The sequence below is a fragment of the Tyto alba genome, unplaced genomic scaffold (assembly GCF_018691265.1).
Source record: "Tyto alba isolate M040663 unplaced genomic scaffold, T.alba_DEE_v4.0 Super-Scaffold_21, whole genome shotgun sequence".
NCBI classification, from domain to species: Eukaryota; Metazoa; Chordata; class Aves; order Strigiformes; family Tytonidae; genus Tyto; species Tyto alba.
Window position 1 is genome coordinate 4,191,801 of NW_024881295.1, and position 18,843 is coordinate 4,210,643.

Genomic DNA, 18,843 nt, shown 5'->3' on the forward strand with positions numbered 1-18,843 from the left:
GAGAATGCAGGCTCATTCTACTTGTAGCGGAGCAAAGGCAGAAGCAAAGCACGTCTGAGTCAAAGCAGAGGATGCACAGAACAGCTCCAGTCATCTCTATGTTTTAAAGCAAACAGCAGGAAGCAGCAAAGTTCATGGAAGTCAGGCTGGAGATTACAAAAAATAATTAGATTAATAAAACCAAAATGCATAACACAAAGATATGCATTTAAGAAACAATAGCAAATAAATGGTAGAGCAGTTTACAGAACCTTGCTGTCCAGATTCACAGCCATGACTTCAAGCTTCACACAAACAAGTTATTTCCATCAGCCCTGGTGTGGAAAGGCAGTCCGTCTTCTGAGCTAGGAAGTCAAATGAAGCTAGCTATGATCCTCGTTTGCAACCTTCTCTTGTGTTCCATCTGCTAAAGAAATAGAAAAAAAATCAAACAAAACTATATCTAAGGAAAGCATATCTTAACCATGCTAGCCCCATGTGCTCACAGGGAAGGACAGAGTCCTCCTTTTTTTTTTCAAACTAACCTACAAACCTAAAGCTAGAGAAAATATATCTTAATCACACTAGACCTGTGTGCCACCAGCAAAGGAGACTCCTTCGTTTTTCTCAGCACACCACTTCTCACAACTTGCAATTCCCTTCTATTGTTGTATGATGGCGGCCTGGACTTCTCCTTGTTTAACCAAAAATCCCAGGCTGCTCAGCCTAACTGATAGATGGGAATTTTTCCTTAACTAACATTCATTTTTCACCCATTGGAAAATATCAGTTCATCACAAATGTCATCGGAAAGGCTTTTAGGTCTGGGATGGAACCGAGAGAAGACAACAGTCCAGGGATTAGGGCTCTGAATCAGAGACAGGAAGGACTTGAACTCTGGTGTCCCGTATCCCAGATGAGTACACTAACCACTAAGCTCTTCCAAGGCAGGAGGTGAGTCTGTCTCCTCTCAGAAAAATGTATGAAGGGCTGGATTTTGTTCCAACATAGTGCAAAAAAAAAAACAAATTGCAAAGCTTCTCCCCACCCCCCATACTTTAAATTGAATTCTTGTTCTCCAGCCAGCCCAGCTTGGTAATAGTTTTGTGTAAGTTAAATAGACCAGACACGTTTGTTCCTGTTGGTATTTAATAGATATTAAGTCACACAAAAAAAGAAAAAAAAAAAAAAACAGAACAAAATAAACCAGCCCAATCTACGTTTGGAGATATTTAAAGCTGAAGTCAAGGCCAAACCTAGAGAGAAGCAGTTTAACAGCTTAAGGTTTCAGAGCACTAAACAAAAATACATGCACCACTGAAAGCACGGTTACTATTGTGCGTGCCATGAACATTGGAGAGGGTATGTTTGGCCATCTCCCTTCAACAGGGGTCTAAAATCGCTGCCCATTTTTTCAGTTAACTTACCGGCAGATCAGGATTCAAGCGGAGGCTTTAGGAGTAGGAACGGCACGGGTGGGCTCGGTCGCTCTACCAGGCGAGAAGGGCGGGGTCGGCCCGCGCTCCCACTCCTCACCCAGGCGGAGAGGCACCGGCACCGGCAGCGGCAGCGGCAGCGCCCCGCCGGGCCCGGGGCCCGGGCCGGGGCCGGGCCCGGGGCCGGGGCCTGGGCCGGGGCCGGGGGCCCGGGTGGAGGCCGGGGCCTAGGCCGTGCCCGGGGGGCCCGGGCGGGGGCCGTGCCCGGGGCAGGTGGCGGGCGGGCGGCGCGGGCGGCCGGGGCCCGGCGCCACCATGGACAGCTCACTGGGGCTCGGCGGCCCCGCCGCCGCCGCCGCCGCCGCCCGCGGGAGCCCGGCCAGGCCCCGCCGCCTGCGCCGCCGCGGGGTGCCAGCCGCGGGGCCAGAGATAGCAGGGGCAGGCTTTATGAATTAATAACTGACTCTTCGCCCTCAAATCTTAAAATTACTCCTTTCGGTGTCTACTGGATTCTAGGAACCAGACAGAAGATTTGGCAAAACCCACCGCAGTTCCACACAGCTTTTTTTTCTTTTTTTCTTTTCTTTTTTTTTTTTCCTCTCCTCGAGCGCATTAAATTAAATGCATATTGTCTAAATAAACCGCGCATTGTGTCAATAGCTGAACTCGGGGAGCTCCGGCCGCCTCGGGTGGGAGAGGCAGCTCTGCTCAGCTACCCTATCATTGTTCAATAAAGGAGATTACTGTGCGCAGATGGAGTGCCACGAAACGTCTGGGTCTGGCTGGTGGGGGAAAAAAAAAAAAAAAAAAAAAAAAAAAAAAAAAAAAAAGGCTTTCTCTTCCCCACCCCCCCCCCCCCCCCCCAGGCAGCCTTTTCACCCAAATAGAAGATTACACCACGTCAGACGTGGATTAAGGAGTTTCTCATCCCCGACAGCCGCGGGAGAGCCGGAGGGGAAGAAGGCAACCTTTAGGAGGGCAGGGGACAGCAGAGCGCAGCGGGGCTGGGCTGCGGGCAGAGGAGCGTGCTCTAGAAGGTCTGCCTAAATCTGCGAGCAGTCGCGCTTGCTGCTCGCCGCCTGATAGCCTTGCCCTCCAGACCACCCTGGGAGCTTTGGGGAAAAAAAAAAAAAAAAAAAAAAAAAAAAAAAAAAAAATGCCGCCGGGACTTCGCACCTCGCCTGCGGAGAGCTGCGCTCGCTGGCTTTGAACCTTGCGAGATCACAGGGGTTGTGCAAGTCCCGGGGGATTTCTGGTCCTCGCAGGACGAGCCCAGCAATCGCTGCTCCGCCGCTCCCTTCCCTTCCCCGCCAGGCTCTCAAGCAGTCAGCGCGCCTGTGTTTTTCTTGCTGAACACCATTTTTTTCCACCCTGGGAAGGCTGGGGAGGTTAAACTCCCCGTCTGAACCGAAGACCTGGAGGAGTGCAACTGAGGTTATAGAAATCCGGGAGGAGAAATGACGAAAATGCTTTACTGTGAATAAAACAAGAGGGAGGAGGGAGAGGCGGAACTTCACAAAGGTGAAGGATGGGAAGTTTGCAGAGCTGAGGATTTAGCCTTGTCTCTGAGCACCGGGAGGGGGGTTAGTCATTATTTCCTTCTGCCTCTCTGAGGCTGCAGTGACACCTCCTCCCCAGTTAGCTGAACCTGTCCCACTTGTCGGCTTTTGCTCCAGGGGAAGGTTTCGCTCCTGAACGGATTCTGGGGTGGGGGGGAACCCGGTCATCCACCCTCCCGCAGCCCCTGGCCCTATTCCCCGCTCGGGAACTACGTGCCAAACCTGGAACAGGGACTTATCTTCCTAGCCAAGCTCCCAGGTCAACTTCCTCGTAGGAAAGCTGATTTATGCCTGTTTATACGTATGGAAAAAGGAGGCAGAAGCCAAGCGCGGCATCCCTCCAAAATCTCATTGTCTTTTAAGGCGGGAAGAGGGAAGAAAAGGGAGGCAGAAAACCTAAAGTGATAAGGTTTGCCTTGTCGCGGCCGAGAGGGCTTGACCAGACAGGCAAACACAGGATTTTACCTTCCCTCCCCGCGGCTGAAGTTTTTTCCAGGTCCTGCAAAACGACCGGTCAGTCCCGGCTGGGGGAAAACAACCAGCCGCCGCAAGCGCCTCGCCTTGGCGGGAAGCCCTGCAGCAGCCGAGGCCCCGGCAGGTGAAACCCGAATAAAACTGTGGCTTTTCCCCGCTCGGGGACACGGGGACAGCAGTGCCCGGGTGGTGCCCCATGCGCGGAGCCATGCCGGGCGGCGCGATTCCCGTCCCCACACCTGTGCCAAAGCGCCGCTCCTCTCGTCCTTCCTCTCGTCCACCCTCATCCTCTCACCTCACACACACACACACACACCCCGCCTCGCTCCCCCCCTCCGGGGCCGGGGGACACCCGGAGCTGGCAGGGAGGAGCGACCGGGGCCGGAGGGGTGAGATGCTGCAGGTGACGGCGGGTCCCCCCCGGGAGCCGCTTCCTCGGGTGCGCATCCCCCGCTCCATCCTGCGGGGAAGGGTGGTGGTGGGGGGTGTGTTTGTGTGTGTGTTTAAACCCTGGTAGAGGTTTTTTTTTTTTTTTTTCCCCCCGTCCTGGCACGGAGGAGGGCTCAGGCTTGCGGTGAGACTAGGTACCAGGAGGAATTTGCTCAGGGGTTAAGCATTTGTATAGGTGGCAGGAGAAAAAGCACTGCGCCGGTTGCTGCAGATGACAAACAGTCTCCGAGGAGGGGGGGGGAATGGGGTGGGAGGGGAGGCGAGGGGGAGGGCATGGTATCATGATATGATAGTAAGTCTCCTAAACGGGTTTGGCACTGCTCAGTTCCTGCCATATTGGCAAAACCATAGTTGGGTGGTATTTTTTTTTTTTCTTCTCCCTCTCTCCCTTTTTTTTTTTTTTTTTTTTTTTTTTTTTTCCAAGCCCACTGAGGCAGAGATGAGGCAAACTCAGCCATAGGAAGGTGGTTAGTGATGTCACAAGTTTGGTCTTTTCAATAAAAGCAATAGAGAAGGGTCTCCCTCACTATATATATTAGGAGAAGCTTCTGTTCTTCATAATAAAAAGAGCAGCAAGGGAGAAAAGCACCTGCTTTTCACACCCTTTATTATTAATCTGCTGCAGACAGAATAAAAACTCTGTAGGGCTGGATTTCTTTTGAAAAGTATTACTTTTTTGATTTATTCACTTTTTTTTGTTTGTTTGTTTTGTTTTCTTCTTCTTAAGGATAGAACATAGTTTTGGAAGCGATTGCTGAGAAGATCAACCACTGTTGGCCAGGGTGATCTCTGAGAGGCACAGAGGGCTGTAACTCAAGGAAAAGGTGAAGTAATAAATTGTGAAGAAATTTCAGTATTCCAAGTTTATAAAGGCGATTTATTCTTCCTGACTCTGTAAGGGCTGGGGTGGTTTGGTTTTGGTTGGTTTTGTGGGTTGGGTTTTTTTTTTGTTAGTTTTTGTTGTTGTTGTTGTCGTTTTTTTCCTTTATTTCTGGGGGAAAGGAAATTCTCAAAGTATTTGATGGACATCTTACCTTTAACATGAGCAATAGACCTATGAGCGTGTGGGGGCTCTTTTCAGGGGATCTCACAATTATTTTTAATTAGTCGAAAGGGCAGTGTAAATCAAAGAAGCCTATTAGCTATACATTTTAATTTATAGCCTACCAGGTGTTCAGGGAATATATTTACAGCATAAAGGATTTAATGTTTGCAGCATGATTTCTATTTCAGATCTTATATTTTCGGTTTTATTTGCCTGTGGTGTGGTATGAGATTTGGCTAAGCACCTGGGCTTCTAAATTGTGGCAGCAAGTGTCGTTTACCGTAAAATAACCTGCAGGTAGAAAAATGCTTTGCTCTGCACCTCAACTTTCTCCAGAAAGCGTTCCTTAATCCGAGGAGAGGGTGAGAATGAGCAACCAAGCCGGCACACCTCGGTGTTTTGTTGCGGCTTGTGGGGCTGTTGGGAAAGCACTTGCTGCAAATCAGGCTGCCTGTGTCAGAAACCAGCCACCCCTCCGTACCCGGGGGGCAGCAGCAGGTCTCTCCGGGGAGGTTTCGGCGCGGAGTCCCGCGGAGGGGTGAGGGGTCCCGGGGGGCTGCCGGGACGGAGCCGGCGGCCCCAGGTGCTCGTTACCGCCCGCCCGGGCAGGGCCCATCCTCTGCCGCCGGGATGGAGCTTGCCTTGCCAAGCCGGCCCCCTTCGAAGAGCCGCCCTGGGGGTGAGGGCAAGGGGGGCACCAATACACCCCCCACACACCCCCACACCCCCCCCACCACACCTCGGCTTTCTCGCTGTACCTTTCTTCCCACCAGCCGCCGGCAGTTTCTTGAGCACGCAGGCTGGATTAAGGGGTGGACTGTGGTACCTTTGGTTTTTACAGAAGTGTTTTCCGTGATGGAAAAAAATAGGGCGGGTGGTGGTGGTGTCTCCGCGGGGCTGGCGGTGGGGCGCGGGGGGCTGCCCCCCGCTCCCCCCGCAGCCCCGCTCCGCTGCCCGCCTCGCCCGGCAGCGCAACCTGACACATATGTGCAACGCCCCGGCCAGATTGACGGAGGGCGAAGTGGAAGGCGAAAGAGGGAGAGGAGGAGAAAACTTTCCACTAATTTACTTTTTTGGCCAGGAGCGCCTGTGTTCATAGACTGCGAGTCCTTCCCCCAGCCCTCCCCCTCAGCAACCCCCCCCCCCCCTCCCCTTTACTAGCGCACAATTAACATCATTAGGAATCAACCCTCCAGCTAATAGGGGAACTGCGACGAACAACGGTAGGTGTGTGAAAGGAAAGGCGGCGAGGATCCCAGGTTGAGCTTTTGGGGCTTGATCTAAAAAGTGCCCCCACTGATGGGGGGGATCGCCCTTTTCACGGTGCTGCGGGAGGGGAGACGCCGACCTAGGGGTAAACACAAAAAGGGGGGGGTGGAAAGAGAGAGAGAGAGAGGAGAGCCCGGCTGTAGAAGATGCGAAGAGCTTGGACGGAGTCCTCAGGGTCTGCTGAGTGCATGTGCTGTCGGGTGTTTCCCTTTCTTCGCTCCTTTTTGATTCCGGTCCCGGGAAGTGCTGATTTCTAGTCTCCTTTTTGGCCGTGGGGGTATCCCGCCCGGGCTCTCGCTCCCTCCGCACATGTTCCGAGGGCGCCATCTCTTTGCAAAACCCCTCCGTCCTCCCGCAGGTCTCCCAGAGGCTGCAGCCGGGGCGTGGGAAGGCGGCCGGCCCCGGGCCAAGGCAACCTGCGGAGCCAAACATGCCGCCCAGCCCCTGAGCCGCCCCGGGCGCCCGCTCCGCTCCGACCCCTCCGGCTCCCCAGCCAGCCGGGCAGCGCTCTTGGCTCCGGTTCCCTTCGCCTTCTCGCAGCTGGGGACCCAACTTTCCGGAAGCAGAGGACGTGAACCTGAGATTTTTTTTTTTTTTTTTTTTTTGCAGAGGTATACTTAAAGGCAGATGTATAGATGCATTTCCCCCCCCGCTTCCTCCCAGCCCCTCCGCCTGAATCTGTGTGTCTGTGTGTCTGTGTGTGTCGCCGCGCGTGTGTTTACAGAGACGAGGGTAGCTGAGCTGACTTTTGGGAATCTTTCCATATCTGCAGAGAGGGCTTCTCCAGTAACATAAAGCTCCGAGACAGCGGCTTAGCGGGCTGGATTTGAACAGGGCTCAGGGAAACAAATGGACGCGCTCTCTAATTCAAATACGAGCTAGGTGATTTATTTTTTTTTTTTTTTTGAACTACTATTGAGAGAGATCTTGTCTCCGGGCAGCGAGAGACAGAGAGAGAGGGAGGGAGGGAGAGGCAGACAGCAGGAAAGGGAGAGAGACGGAGCGAGCGAAGTTTGGAAGAAGTGAGCCGCTGCCGGGAGCTCAGCAAGTTTGTTTTTCCCTCTCAGCCTCGGAGCTGGTAGAGCCGAAAGCGGGGACTGCTCGGGGACGGCGCTGGCGCATGTGTCCCTCGGGACTGATCTCCCTTTCCTTGCAGGTTTTAAGACCCGGAGGATACAATGTTCACTAAACTCTTCCAGCAGTGGAGTTTCGCCGTGTTTCTGCTGAGTTATTCCGTGCCCTCTTACGGGAGATCGGTGGAAGGGATCAGCCGCAGACTGTGAGTTTCTCTTGGTTTGTTGGTTTGCTTCGGTTTGTTTCGGGGTTTTTCCCCCTCGTTTCGGCGACGGTGCGGGTGGGGCGGGAGGTGGCCGGGTCCCCCCCCCCCGGCCGGCAGCGGAGCGACCCCGAGATACCTGCCCCAGGTGCTCCCCGGCGGCACCTGAGCCCCAGGAGGAAGGCGTTGGGGGGCAGGGAAGGGGCTCTTCTCCCGCTGGCTGGCCTTCCCAAGCTTTTGGGAAGGAGATATTAAAGCCGAGGGTCTCTTCTTCCGAGGGGAGCGGCGATGCAGCTGCGCGCTGGCCCCGCATGTGCCGGTGCCCCCGCACCTTTCCGCGCCCTGGGTGGGTGCGAGTCGGGAGCATCCCATCCCGTTCTGTCAAACTGCTGTCTCTTAGGCTAAAGAACATAGACTTCTTCGGCACTGGCACGGAGCCAATATTGATAAAGGAACACGAGGTAGCGAGGGCCATCATGAAACTGAAGCAGTGAACAATTTCTTTGGATTTCTGCCATTTCAGCACACACACACAAAAAAAAATATCAAAAAAATTCAAAGGGAGTCCGGTATCTGACTTGGAGGCAGAAGCATGTTTTTTGATAAATTATAATGTAACTTAAGAGAGTCTGTTCAGGAAATGACCTCTTTGCTCCTTCCAAAATAATCAGCACGGTTTATACTAATACCCCTACGCAAAGTGCAGAAGAGAAGCCACTGGGCTGATGTAGGAGCAGCTGTCTCGCACATCTAACTCACTGGCTTTCACTGGACTTTCGTCAGATTTCCTAAGGAAGAAACACCTCAGTTATACTGTGGAGGACTGTATTGTTGCTAAATTCAAAAGGAAATCAAACTGGAGAAAGAGGGCTGGAAAATCCAGTCACAACTTATAGGGAAACATGACACAGCAAACAAATTCAGATGGGTTTCCTTGTAAATGTTTTATTACATACATAAGGACAAGATCTCCAAATAGCACTTCCTCTGCCATTTAAGCAACAAAAAAAATCCCCCAGGTGAAGTGACTTCAGACACACCTAAGTTTTGGCACCAGGCAGAGAGCTATTACAAATCTCCTACAGCAAATTGTGTTGAACATGTTATTGCTACAGTGTATTCTTCCCAGTCCATTAATGCTTAGCTAGTTTGTACTCCTGCAAATCATTGTTGAGCTATTTCTTTCATTTGAGATAATTTCCTTCTATTTGGATATAGAGGATCCAAACTTTAGTTTCAGAAATAACAAATGAAAATAATTGAAGTACAGTCAAATGCTGCTATTTTCTTGGCTAGGAAACTCTGAAATGGATCTAAGCCATTTTTTCTTTGGTTTTGTTTTTGAGTTTTTTGTTTGTTCGTTTGGTGTTGGGGTTTTGGGTTTTTTGGGGGTGTTTTTTGGTGTCTTTTTTTTTTTTTTTGAAAGTTAGATTTGCTAAGAAATACTCTCTTTTTGAAGTTAGCGTTGATCTATCACTTGTCTTTAAAGGTCAGGATTAGACATCTTCCCAACATCCGTATTCCATCCCGACAGGGGGGGAAAAAGTGGAAGTTAAATAGTCAAAATCCATTTCTCAGCTCCCTCTTTGCTATGGCATGTAAAACACACACAAGAAACCAGTCAGCTGTCAGTTAGTGGCATTCACGTAGTTTTGTTTGTGGGTACAGCACAAACACAGACACCACACTCAAACATGTGTCCTGTTTTAATATCACCACAAACCATTCCTAGAGTTAATGGTTAATAACTCACTTAAGCCTAGAGATGTTTTTTTTCAGTCAAAGGTTTAAACCAATAACGGATGAAATACTGAAGCACATTATTATAACCATGCAAAAATAATCAAAATGACATAGGCCTGGTTCTACAGACTTTACTGAGGCAAATCTCCCATGGAAAGCAATAGCAAATTGTACCAAGAAAAGATTGCCAGACATATTATTTGTTATAGAAATGCTTTAGCTGCTAAAGAACTTCTGAGAAACCCAGTAATGCCTCAAAGTGAAATTAGATATTTTTATCAGCGTGCCCAGACACTGCAGCATCATGTCCCCAGATCTGTTCAAAATATTTTTCCTAACCCTGAGATAGGTTGAGCAGCTTTCACTCCCTTTGGAGCCAGTGACAAGGGCACACAGTCTTGCAAAATGCAGACAGAGAGCTGGCTGAATCCTTTCCAGTTATTTTGCTGAACTTATGATCAGACTCAATGTGAACAGTCAAGGATAATAACGGTTAAATAAGAGCAACTCTCTGAGACAGAAAGTTGTCGCTTGAAGAATGTTGCCTCACAGTGATGCTGGATATCTAGGGAAAGAAAAAAAAATGAAGAAGGAATGTGCCTGAAAAGAACAGCTTATCTGTACATGAAGTCAGGATAGTCACAAGTCATAGATTTCTACTGTTTTCCCCATAATGAGACATTAAGTGCATAGTGTGCTTGAATACAGTAATTCGTTTGGACACCGGGCAAATACAAACCATCAACATCCTTCTCTCAAAAGTGCCTACCACATGTAAGCTTAGCATTTACTGCACTTGGTTTGGGTACAGTCTTTTTCCTTGAATGAGAGGTGCATTTTATAGAAGGCTGGAAGGGACCTCTAGTGGGTCATCTTAACCCTAACAGCCTAAGATTTTTTTACATATCGTACCCAATATGTGAATGCAATCATTCCAATTTCCATTGCCTTCCTACTCTGTGCGTGGGGGTGAGATACTGTTGATATCTCCATTATGAAGCACATCTTACATCAGCCTTCTTGGGCAAGTGTTTTTCCCTGATTTACAAACATAGGAGATGTTTGAATAACTGAGGCAGAAGGAGGCAGAAGGTCAAAGAGATACGTATCTACCACATCTTCTCTGTTTTAAGGAGATTTTTGATCTAGAGCATACAAAGGAAGTTGGTAGGCAAAACGTAATCCTTAAGTCTGGCTGAGTAATGAAAGTCATGTGAAAAGTAACACTATGTAATGTTATACAATCATCTGGAATAGCAGAATGTTATTTGGGGCCAGACTTGATGCTAAATATCATACAGACATTTAAACAGAAACCCACCCTCTTTGGCACACTAACCCCTCACACGTCAATCCCCGCAATATTTTGGAAATGCATACTCATTCAAGATGTAGACCTTGAAATGCTCTTTGACTGCCTTGTGTGTACTGGAACCAAATCCTTAGGTTTCATCTCTGTAAAATGGAATAGCTTTTCAATCAAGAGCACTTTAATAACAGGCTTTAGAGATTCGAGATTTTGTCACAGTGGGTAAATTGACCAAATACACATTACAGGATTAAGGCAGCTTTAGGTTGACTGTGATAAAAGGAATTATCTTTGGTAGTTTACAAGAAGCAGTAGGAAAGCTTTGCTCATCACACGAGACACACTGGTTTAGACTCAGTAAAGCACTGAGATTTTGTATGCTTTTTTATAAACCAGAAGACTGAAAGGAGAACTGCATTTCCCATGCAAATATCCTGGGAAAATAGATGACTGAAGCTAGGAATGTAACGTGAGCCACAATGGACGGCTTGACAAGCAGCACAGGAGTATGCCACTCAGAGGAGTCCAAGGTGCTAGTTTTATTAGCAAACTTGCAAATCAGACTGACCTTAATGAGAATGTTGTTAAGAGATGGCTATTGGAGAGCTTCAGGGAGCACACTGGTCAAAAAAATTCTCCTGGGGGAGATCTTGAGCTTGTGCTAATGGTCACAGCTGCACTGATGAGAAAGAAACAATGTGGGTTCAGCTCAGTATTATCACATTGCATTTTTGCTTAAGGACATTGAGTTGAAGGGTATCAAATATTTGCCCTACACCCTGAAGTCATCCAAAGCTGATTTTGGGACACTTAAAACATAGACAGCATTTGGTCAAATGCGTGTTCACAAACCTGAGCATATCTAGGCCTGATTTTGAGCAAGAATCCCTACTGTATGGCTGCATGGAAAAACAACAGTCATCTATCAGTCTCATTGTGGAATGAGGGAAAGCTGCTGATTGAATTTTACACTGAATAATAGAGATACAGTATCACTTGAACCCAATACTCAAAAACCACAGCTCTACAAAGACAAAAAGTGAGGGGGATACTCTTAAAGCAATGCTACTTGAAGTTGCCAATTTCCAGTAACTATTGTTGATTAAATCACAAATCTAAGGAGTTTGGCTGAAGGGACTGGGAAAGATAAATTGCAGAATGCTCCCAGTCATTCAGCATACTGTCTTTGTCCACCACATTTTGAAACCTGGTAACGTAGCAAGATAATTAGGTATGGGTCTGAAGGAAGGAATATTCACTCGCAGTTATGTGTTTTTCACCCACATGCAGAAACAACTTCTCATCCAGCTAACTGATCCAATGATTATACGACAGGCAAGGCAGTGAATTCATTTTCTTTGGCCAGTAAGAACCCGGTCACATGCAGTACCCTGATGCAAGATGAGAGGATACATAGCCAATCTCTGCACATCGAAGTAGGACAATTGGAAGGATAAACCGTATTATAACATTCATGGGAACGCAGCTAAAATCCCAGCTTGCACTCTTTCTGTGGTTCACAGAGCAGCTGTGCGTCTATCCCACATCAAGGAAAAAGCATGTATTTTCTCATGGTTATTTATTATCCAGGTGCCACTTGTATCTTCTTTCCTCAGATGTTTTGTACCTTCTTTGCCAGTACAACATCTCTAAAAGACAGAGAGCTAACCATCTCCCAGTTTCTCAGAAACAAGACAGAGGTTAGTGAACCAAAAGGTCATGAACTCTGGAAAAGTACCAGAGAGGCCCACTCAAACAAGCCAGGATGCTCTTGAAGAAGATCCAGTGAAGAGGACTAGTGTAAAACTCAGAGAGCACAGCAGACAAGAAAATCGGCCCCAAAAGTTCACGCTTAAAGGAATACTAGAAAGGCTTCTAAAACCATAATAAGGCACAAGTGGCCAAGTGGTAAAATCAACAGGAGTGGCTGAGGCTCATCTCTGCTGATGCTCAGGCTGCCTCTCTGGATAGCTCATTAGGGACTGAAGTGCCTATGTTTTAGGCACCCGAATGAAAACATTTTTCCATTATGTTCCTGCAATTGTGCTTACTTAAATTTAGAAATGAAATGCACTTTGATGTAATTATTTATGTTTTTGAAGTACATGACTGAGCAGAAGAAAATTATTAGAATGGTGCTGTATAAACACTGCTTCCGGCTTCAGCACGAGTACTTGTTATTGCCTCTCTTCTTTGACCACAGTGCTCCATTACTGACCCTTTAGTTTTCCTATCTCTGACAAGTGCCTTCCTGCTTTTACTGCCTGAAGTGTGATATATTAAGGGTTGCAATGCTTTCCTAGAACAGAGCTGTGACTAATCCAACTCCAGGTCCAGTGGTGTGTGGTTGGTCAGCTGAGAATTATTACTCGCTTTAGGTCTCTCCCTTCTCTGTAGGGAGCAGCTACTCTGAGAAGCAGGACTTGCTCCAGCAGTCTGACTTAACTGGACGTCCCCAAGCCTGGGAGCTGGTACACAGTCCCTGTGGCCACTGCTGCCAGAGGAGAGAGGAGCTCTGCCAAGCACTGGGCAATAACCAAATCCTAAATGATTTTTTCCCCCTCCCCTCTTCTCTTCCTTTAGCAAACGGGCTGTATCAGAGCACCAGTTATTGCATGACAAGGGCAAGTCAATCCAAGACTTAAGAAGAAGAATATTCCTTCAAAATTTAATTGAAGGTGTCAACACTGCAGAAATCCGTGCAACTTCTGAGGTTTCACCTAACCCTAAGCCTGCTACCAACACGAAGAACTACCCTGTCCGATTTGGTAGTGAAGATGAGGGCAGATACCTAACTCAGGAGACAAACAAATCACAGACCTACAAGGAGCAGCCCCTGAAGGTTTCAGGGAAGAAAAAGAAAGCAAAGCCTGGAAAACGTAAGGAACAAGAGAAGAAGAAGAGACGAGCCCGCTCAGCTTGGCTAAATTCTGGCATGTATGGAAGCAGTGTGACCGAGAGCCCACTCTTGGACAACTCTGTTACTACACATTATCACACTTTAAGGTAATTCTGATATATCCTTTTGGGGGGCACACCATATATTTACTGAAATTGTTATCCTTTGGTGTGAGAGGCCAAGGCCTCACTCAAACCTGGAGTAACAGCACACCTTTATGCTCAAAACTGGGTCATGGCTTTTCAAGCAGTGCACAATCTCAGGTGCTTTCTGGAGGTAAGCATGTACCCTTTCCACTTTGCACTGGTGACAAAGTCTTCCTTTCCTGTGACAAACAATCCAGGTAAGCCACTTATTGCCAAATTGAGCTTCTTGAAGCTGCGTGAGTAGTAAATAAAGTTATTTCTGCAAAAAGAAAGCACATCATAGCCATTAAAATTTCCTTTCCTGTTTTAACCATAGTGTCTCTCATGTCAGATCTTGGTCCCACACTTGGGCCTCAGCAGATTGAAAGCTCTGAGTTTTATTTAAGTCTCTGCATCTATAAAATGGTGAAGTTTTCTTTCCTCCCTCTCAACGCCTCCCCTTTTTGGCAACTTTCCTACCCTTACTTTACAGTTTTTTATTTTACTGTTTAACCTTAGGGGAGAACACGGAAAATTTCTCTCTTAGTAATATCTGCAAACAACGCAGACCAGCCTTTCACCATAAAATTTTCCCTGCCATTAGGACTTTTTAATTCAGCTCCATCTTTTTGCCAGCTCGTGAAACAATTACGTTGCTGCTGAAAAATGTTGAGCATTGCTTTTGGAGAGAGACGTGCTTCCCTCATGTATGACAATGAAGCATTTTCAGGGCAGTGGCAAGCTGAAGGCTTTAGCCTAGGTGCCCCAATTGATTCATCCACTTGCAGTCATCTCAGCTTAAGTAGAAGTCTGAAAACTTGCAGACAAAGCCAAGGAGTTTACTCCTCAGTTCTCCTCAAATGTTTGCATTTTCAACAGCAAAAAAAGGCACCCTCTTCTGTCCTCTTCCCCTTCACTTTGGCAGAGTAGAGACGTAAGAGAAGTGCCACTTGCTCACAGTAAATCCCTTAGAGACACCAGCTGTGAGACTGACTAAAATCCAGTCTTGGGTTAAGCTTTACAGGCCACAGTTTGCAACATACTCCATCACCTCAACTTCTGCTGGTATCTACAGGAGTTACTGGCATTTGGGACTAGGAATTCAGTGTCCCAGACCACAAACCAGTTAGCATGGCTGTAACAGTCAGCAGTGAAGTAGGAGAGGCTGGTTTGTCTCAGCACCTTAGGAAATACGTGCTCTGGGACTCTGGTCAGCAGATGCCTGATGCTTCAACAAATATTAAGGAACTGTGGTGCCCAAGAAACATTAGTCTTTGGCACATAGAAATCTTGACTGTAGAGAAAAAACTTCCTAGGGCATTTCAACTGTTATTTCTTTTTCTTACTCCTCTGTCTTTGGTTGTATATCCAGTGGGATATGTAAGAGAAATAAAGGTACAACCCTGTTGATTTTCCTAGTTCAGCCTGTTTCCAGTACGGTTGGATGGCTGAAGGCAGTCAGCTTTGCTGTGCAGTCCAGACTGCTGAAGGAGTCTAGCTTTACCTTACTGATACTATTGCCCAAGATGCAGTATTTCTGCAGAGCAAGAAACAGATTCCTAAAGAGGACCTCTATTTTAGATACTTAATTGAAGATGACTAAACAAAGAGAAGCCATAAAACAGGAAATCTAAATTCCTCCTTCACAAGTACAGAGCATAGTGTGTTGGTTCAGCTCTTAAGAAACTGTGAGTATATGAACTTGTAGTTATCCTAGTAGGCTGGCGAAAGTTGTAATTTCTAAACTTTAAATGAGAGCAGGTCCCAACTCCCTGACATGTAATTTAGACAGGGGGAGTCAGGTTCAATGAAGTTGTCAGTGTGGTCATTGGCACAAAGCGGACAAGCACATTTTAGATGGAGGGATGACCACATCTGAGTGAGGTTGATTCCTCAGCTGTACTGAGCTAAATCAGGAGCTTCTACTTTATCTGCTGGTGGAGGGCAAGGAAGGTGTGTGCAGACAGGATTTCCGTATGCTACGCCAGGTGAAGCTGCTTTTGTAGCACCCATAAGGCTAGCTGCAGCTTAGGAGAAGCATCGTGGATGAATGTCAAGAAAGTGCAAAGATAAACTTTAAACATGCTTTTCACTGTATCTTTATGCTTCTTTTCTGCTCAACACACTGAATTAAAATCCTCATACCAGTTCCCTGTGCCCAACCTTGATCCCAAAATTTTGAGTTTAGGTCAGAAAAAAGACCAAAAACAATGTGCTCTCTAGATCTTTTGACTTACTATGGGAAATATCTCATAAAAGAAACCAATCTTGCAAAATCTGGGACCAAATTACAGAAAGCAGCATGCAAGTAGTCATTAGTACAGAGCCTATTGTCAATATGTGGCTTAGCTTAAATTTTGAAACAAAGCCTAAAATCCAAGACAAATTGAAAATGTCACCCTCTTAAACATAGGCCTGTGTAGGGCAGACACACATATACAGTCATGTTGTATGATTTGTGCGCCATTATTACACATATTGTAATACAGCCTGAATACGCCCTAGTATTACTAGTTAATTATTAAGGAGTTTCATTCTAGCATTTCCATTCCAGGCACTTAAAACATTCTTTCTCATGGACATTGCAACTGTATTCCCTTTGCAATTCAATTAAACTGTTATTACCTAATTTCCTAAGAAACCTTTCAAATGAGTAAACTCCCTCTTAAATGTGGTCTCGCTTTCAATGTGCACATAGCCGCCCCCCCCCTCTTAAACTCTCAAGGATTTGCTTTTTTCTGTGTCTCACGCCCACACACGTCTGCCATGTGGAATGCTACCCGTGGCTTCGGTGATCAGTCCAGCAACACAGCGTATCCCTCTCCATCCTATAGCTTCACATTCCACCCTGTAGCTGTTTCCCAGGGAACCAACGTGCATTACAGAGCTGTGCCGTTCACAGGCACAGAAAGGAAAAAAAGCCCAACCCAACCCTTCAGCATTTCCTGCAGCACTGCTAAGTAACCTAAGATAATACTGTAGTATAAGTGGTATACTGAGAGGATAGGAGCAGGCTATTTGCTGCATTTGTCCTCATGCCTTCACAAGGAAGGGAGGAGTAGAGAGTGCACACCGGGCTGCCAGCATCCCTCAGAAAACTCCCAAACCTCAGGACTGCAATACAGCTGCCTGTTTCAGCTTGGACTGAATGCAACAGGAGTCAGAGCTTAACAGGAGGAGATGCTCGTTTTCTTTCAGGATCCAGCTCTCTGGCTGACAGAGGGGAAGGTTCAGGATTATAGTCTTTCACACTGTCAAGGGTCTGTTCACCTCAAGACCTGAGCAGCCTTTAACTGCATGGCTACTGCATATACTCGTGTACATGACACCCCAGAAATATATACCTCTAAGCTGTACAGAGCCTTATCTAGCAGGTGGTCCATCAGTAGGGCAGATAGAGCAAATAAGCGCCCTGAGACTGTTCTACTCAGAAGCCTGGCATCACACCCAAGCGCTTAAGGCAGCAGGGGCATGATCGCCACAGTGTTCAACAAGGACTTTCTACTTCTGATATTGAAACCAAGTTTCTCATTTCTCCAACTGTATTTTTTTCTTTTTAGCACTTGGCATATTTCTTATAGGTTGGTACTATTCTTCTGTCTGTAGGACTCAGGAATCTTCTTGCCTAAGGCTCTAAAGAAAACTACAGCCCCTTCCTATTTCTCTGAGTGTACAATACAGCAGAATAGGCGGACTCAGTGTTGCGACAGGCTGCAGGTCTTCATACTGCTAGATGAGATGCACCGAAGAAAATATCCTAGAGGTCTTGAAAAGATGCCCAAAGCTGTAGCATTGTTAAACAGGCCCGATTACTACAAGTGTTTACTAGCAAGGCATACCTGTTATAGTCTGTGGTACTCTTGCTATTAATTTTATGTCCATGTATTTGAAGTGAAAATTAATTTTTCTATTTTTTCTGTCCTTTTTGTCTTTTCAGGAGGCGCTGATATTTTCAGCAAGAAATTTTTGGAAGACATATTGCAGTATTCTGTAATAGTGAACGTATGGGAAGTATTAAAATATTTATTACCTGTAAATATTGTAAATGCTCAGAATAAAACCTTTTCCCCCCATTGCTCTCTGAAACTGCACATTTGGTTATTGTGAATTTTCTTTTTTTTTTTTTTTTTTTTTTTTTGCTAAGGCTAAGACAATTATTATTGTCACATTTACCATAATTTATTTTGTTGACCGGTGTATTTATTTTGTGAACGTATCTTGGTGCTGCTGACTTTCTATATTTTTTGTAACATAATGCACTTTAGATATACATATCGAGTACATTGATAACTGACATAAAATGTTCCTGTTTTGTTGTTGACTTCAGTGAATGCCTACATACAATTGTTCAAACTGATTTTCCTTTGTGCATGTATAATAGCAGTATTTTAAAATTTGTAAAGAATGTCTAATAAAATATAATCTAATTAAATCATGACTCAGAGGGAAAAATGTGTCCTTTAGGAGTTTCAAGAGCAGGAACACTATTTTTTTTCTTTACTACATTCGAAAATCGTTTTAAATTTAATGTGTTTACATTGGTTCAAACTCCCACATTTTCACATTAGCTTTTACTTAAAAATCACTCAGACCATATTTTGTTCCAGTGCTCTATTTCAGGGCGGCTAAGTTGCTGAACAACCTGGGGGTACTGCCCGACCCCGCTGCAGGGAAAGTACAATTCTCAACCTTCCCAGCCCCCAGCCCTGCAAAGGCTGAAGCCTTGTGCTCTCCAAACGAGAGGATGTGAAAAGCAGCCCCAGGGGCTGCGTCACTTACTACACTCTTGGAAGGTGCTCACATGTCACACCCCACAGCCTCGTTCAAAAACAGACAGATGCTCAGCATCCTCAGCTCCCACCAACTTTCCTCAAAGATGCAAATGTCTACCACATGAGTAGAGTCGCAGCTCTTCGTACTTTGCAACCACCTTATGTTGACACAGGGCGAGGGAAAAAAGCGTTTCCTGGGCGATTATATAAAGGAAAGAAAAAATAGAAACTGCAGTAGGTCACACATCACTGGGTACTGCTGCATTACGTGAATAACTTTGCCTCTCTCCCATCACAGAGATGCCTCACATGGCTTTGTTTCCAAAAAACATCTGCATTAATTTTGTTTCTGCCTTATACCCATAGATAATCGCAGTTAAGGGGGAGACCGCCTTTGTTACTTCATGGCCACTGGCTGAGAAAGCAACAGAAAAAAAAATTATGATCTATCACTTTTTTTAAAGTGAACATATGAGTCCTGCTTCCTCTCCCTTTCGCTACCACCCA

General features: G+C 46.5%; 1 protein-coding gene across 6 annotated transcripts; it reads left to right on the top strand.

Annotated features, from left to right (window-relative positions):
• Positions 1 to 3,855: 3,855 nt before the first annotated feature.
• PTHLH (parathyroid hormone like hormone) lies at positions 3,856 to 17,960 on the top strand. Of its 6 annotated transcripts, XM_042795404.1 has the most exons (5): positions 3,856 to 3,887; positions 4,626 to 4,722; positions 7,369 to 7,491; positions 13,124 to 13,546; positions 17,502 to 17,679. In XM_042795404.1, exons 3-5 carry the CDS (start codon positions 7,391 to 7,393, stop codon positions 17,509 to 17,511), a joined length of 534 nt encoding a protein of 177 aa, XP_042651338.1. In that variant the 5' UTR covers positions 3,856 to 3,887; positions 4,626 to 4,722; positions 7,369 to 7,390; the 3' UTR covers positions 17,512 to 17,679. The 6 variants fall into 6 exon arrangements, with proteins under 6 accessions (XP_042651338.1, XP_042651337.1, XP_042651341.1 ...); XM_042795403.1 differs by lacking the exon at positions 3,856 to 3,887 and having other exon boundaries at positions 4,487 to 4,722; positions 17,502 to 17,960; XM_042795405.1 differs by lacking the exons at positions 3,856 to 3,887; positions 4,626 to 4,722 and adding an exon at positions 6,147 to 6,166.
• The last annotated feature ends 883 nt before the right edge of the window (positions 17,961 to 18,843 follow it).

Coding starts and splice junctions, on each gene's coding strand:
- PTHLH (XM_042795404.1), top strand. CDS start 7,391: ATGTTCACTAAACTCTTCCAGCAGTGGAGTTTCGCCGTGTTTCTGCTG. Junction 7,492..13,123: donor GAAGGGATCAGCCGCAGACT/GTGAGTTTCTCT, acceptor CTCTTCCTTTAG/CAAACGGGCTGTATCAGAGC.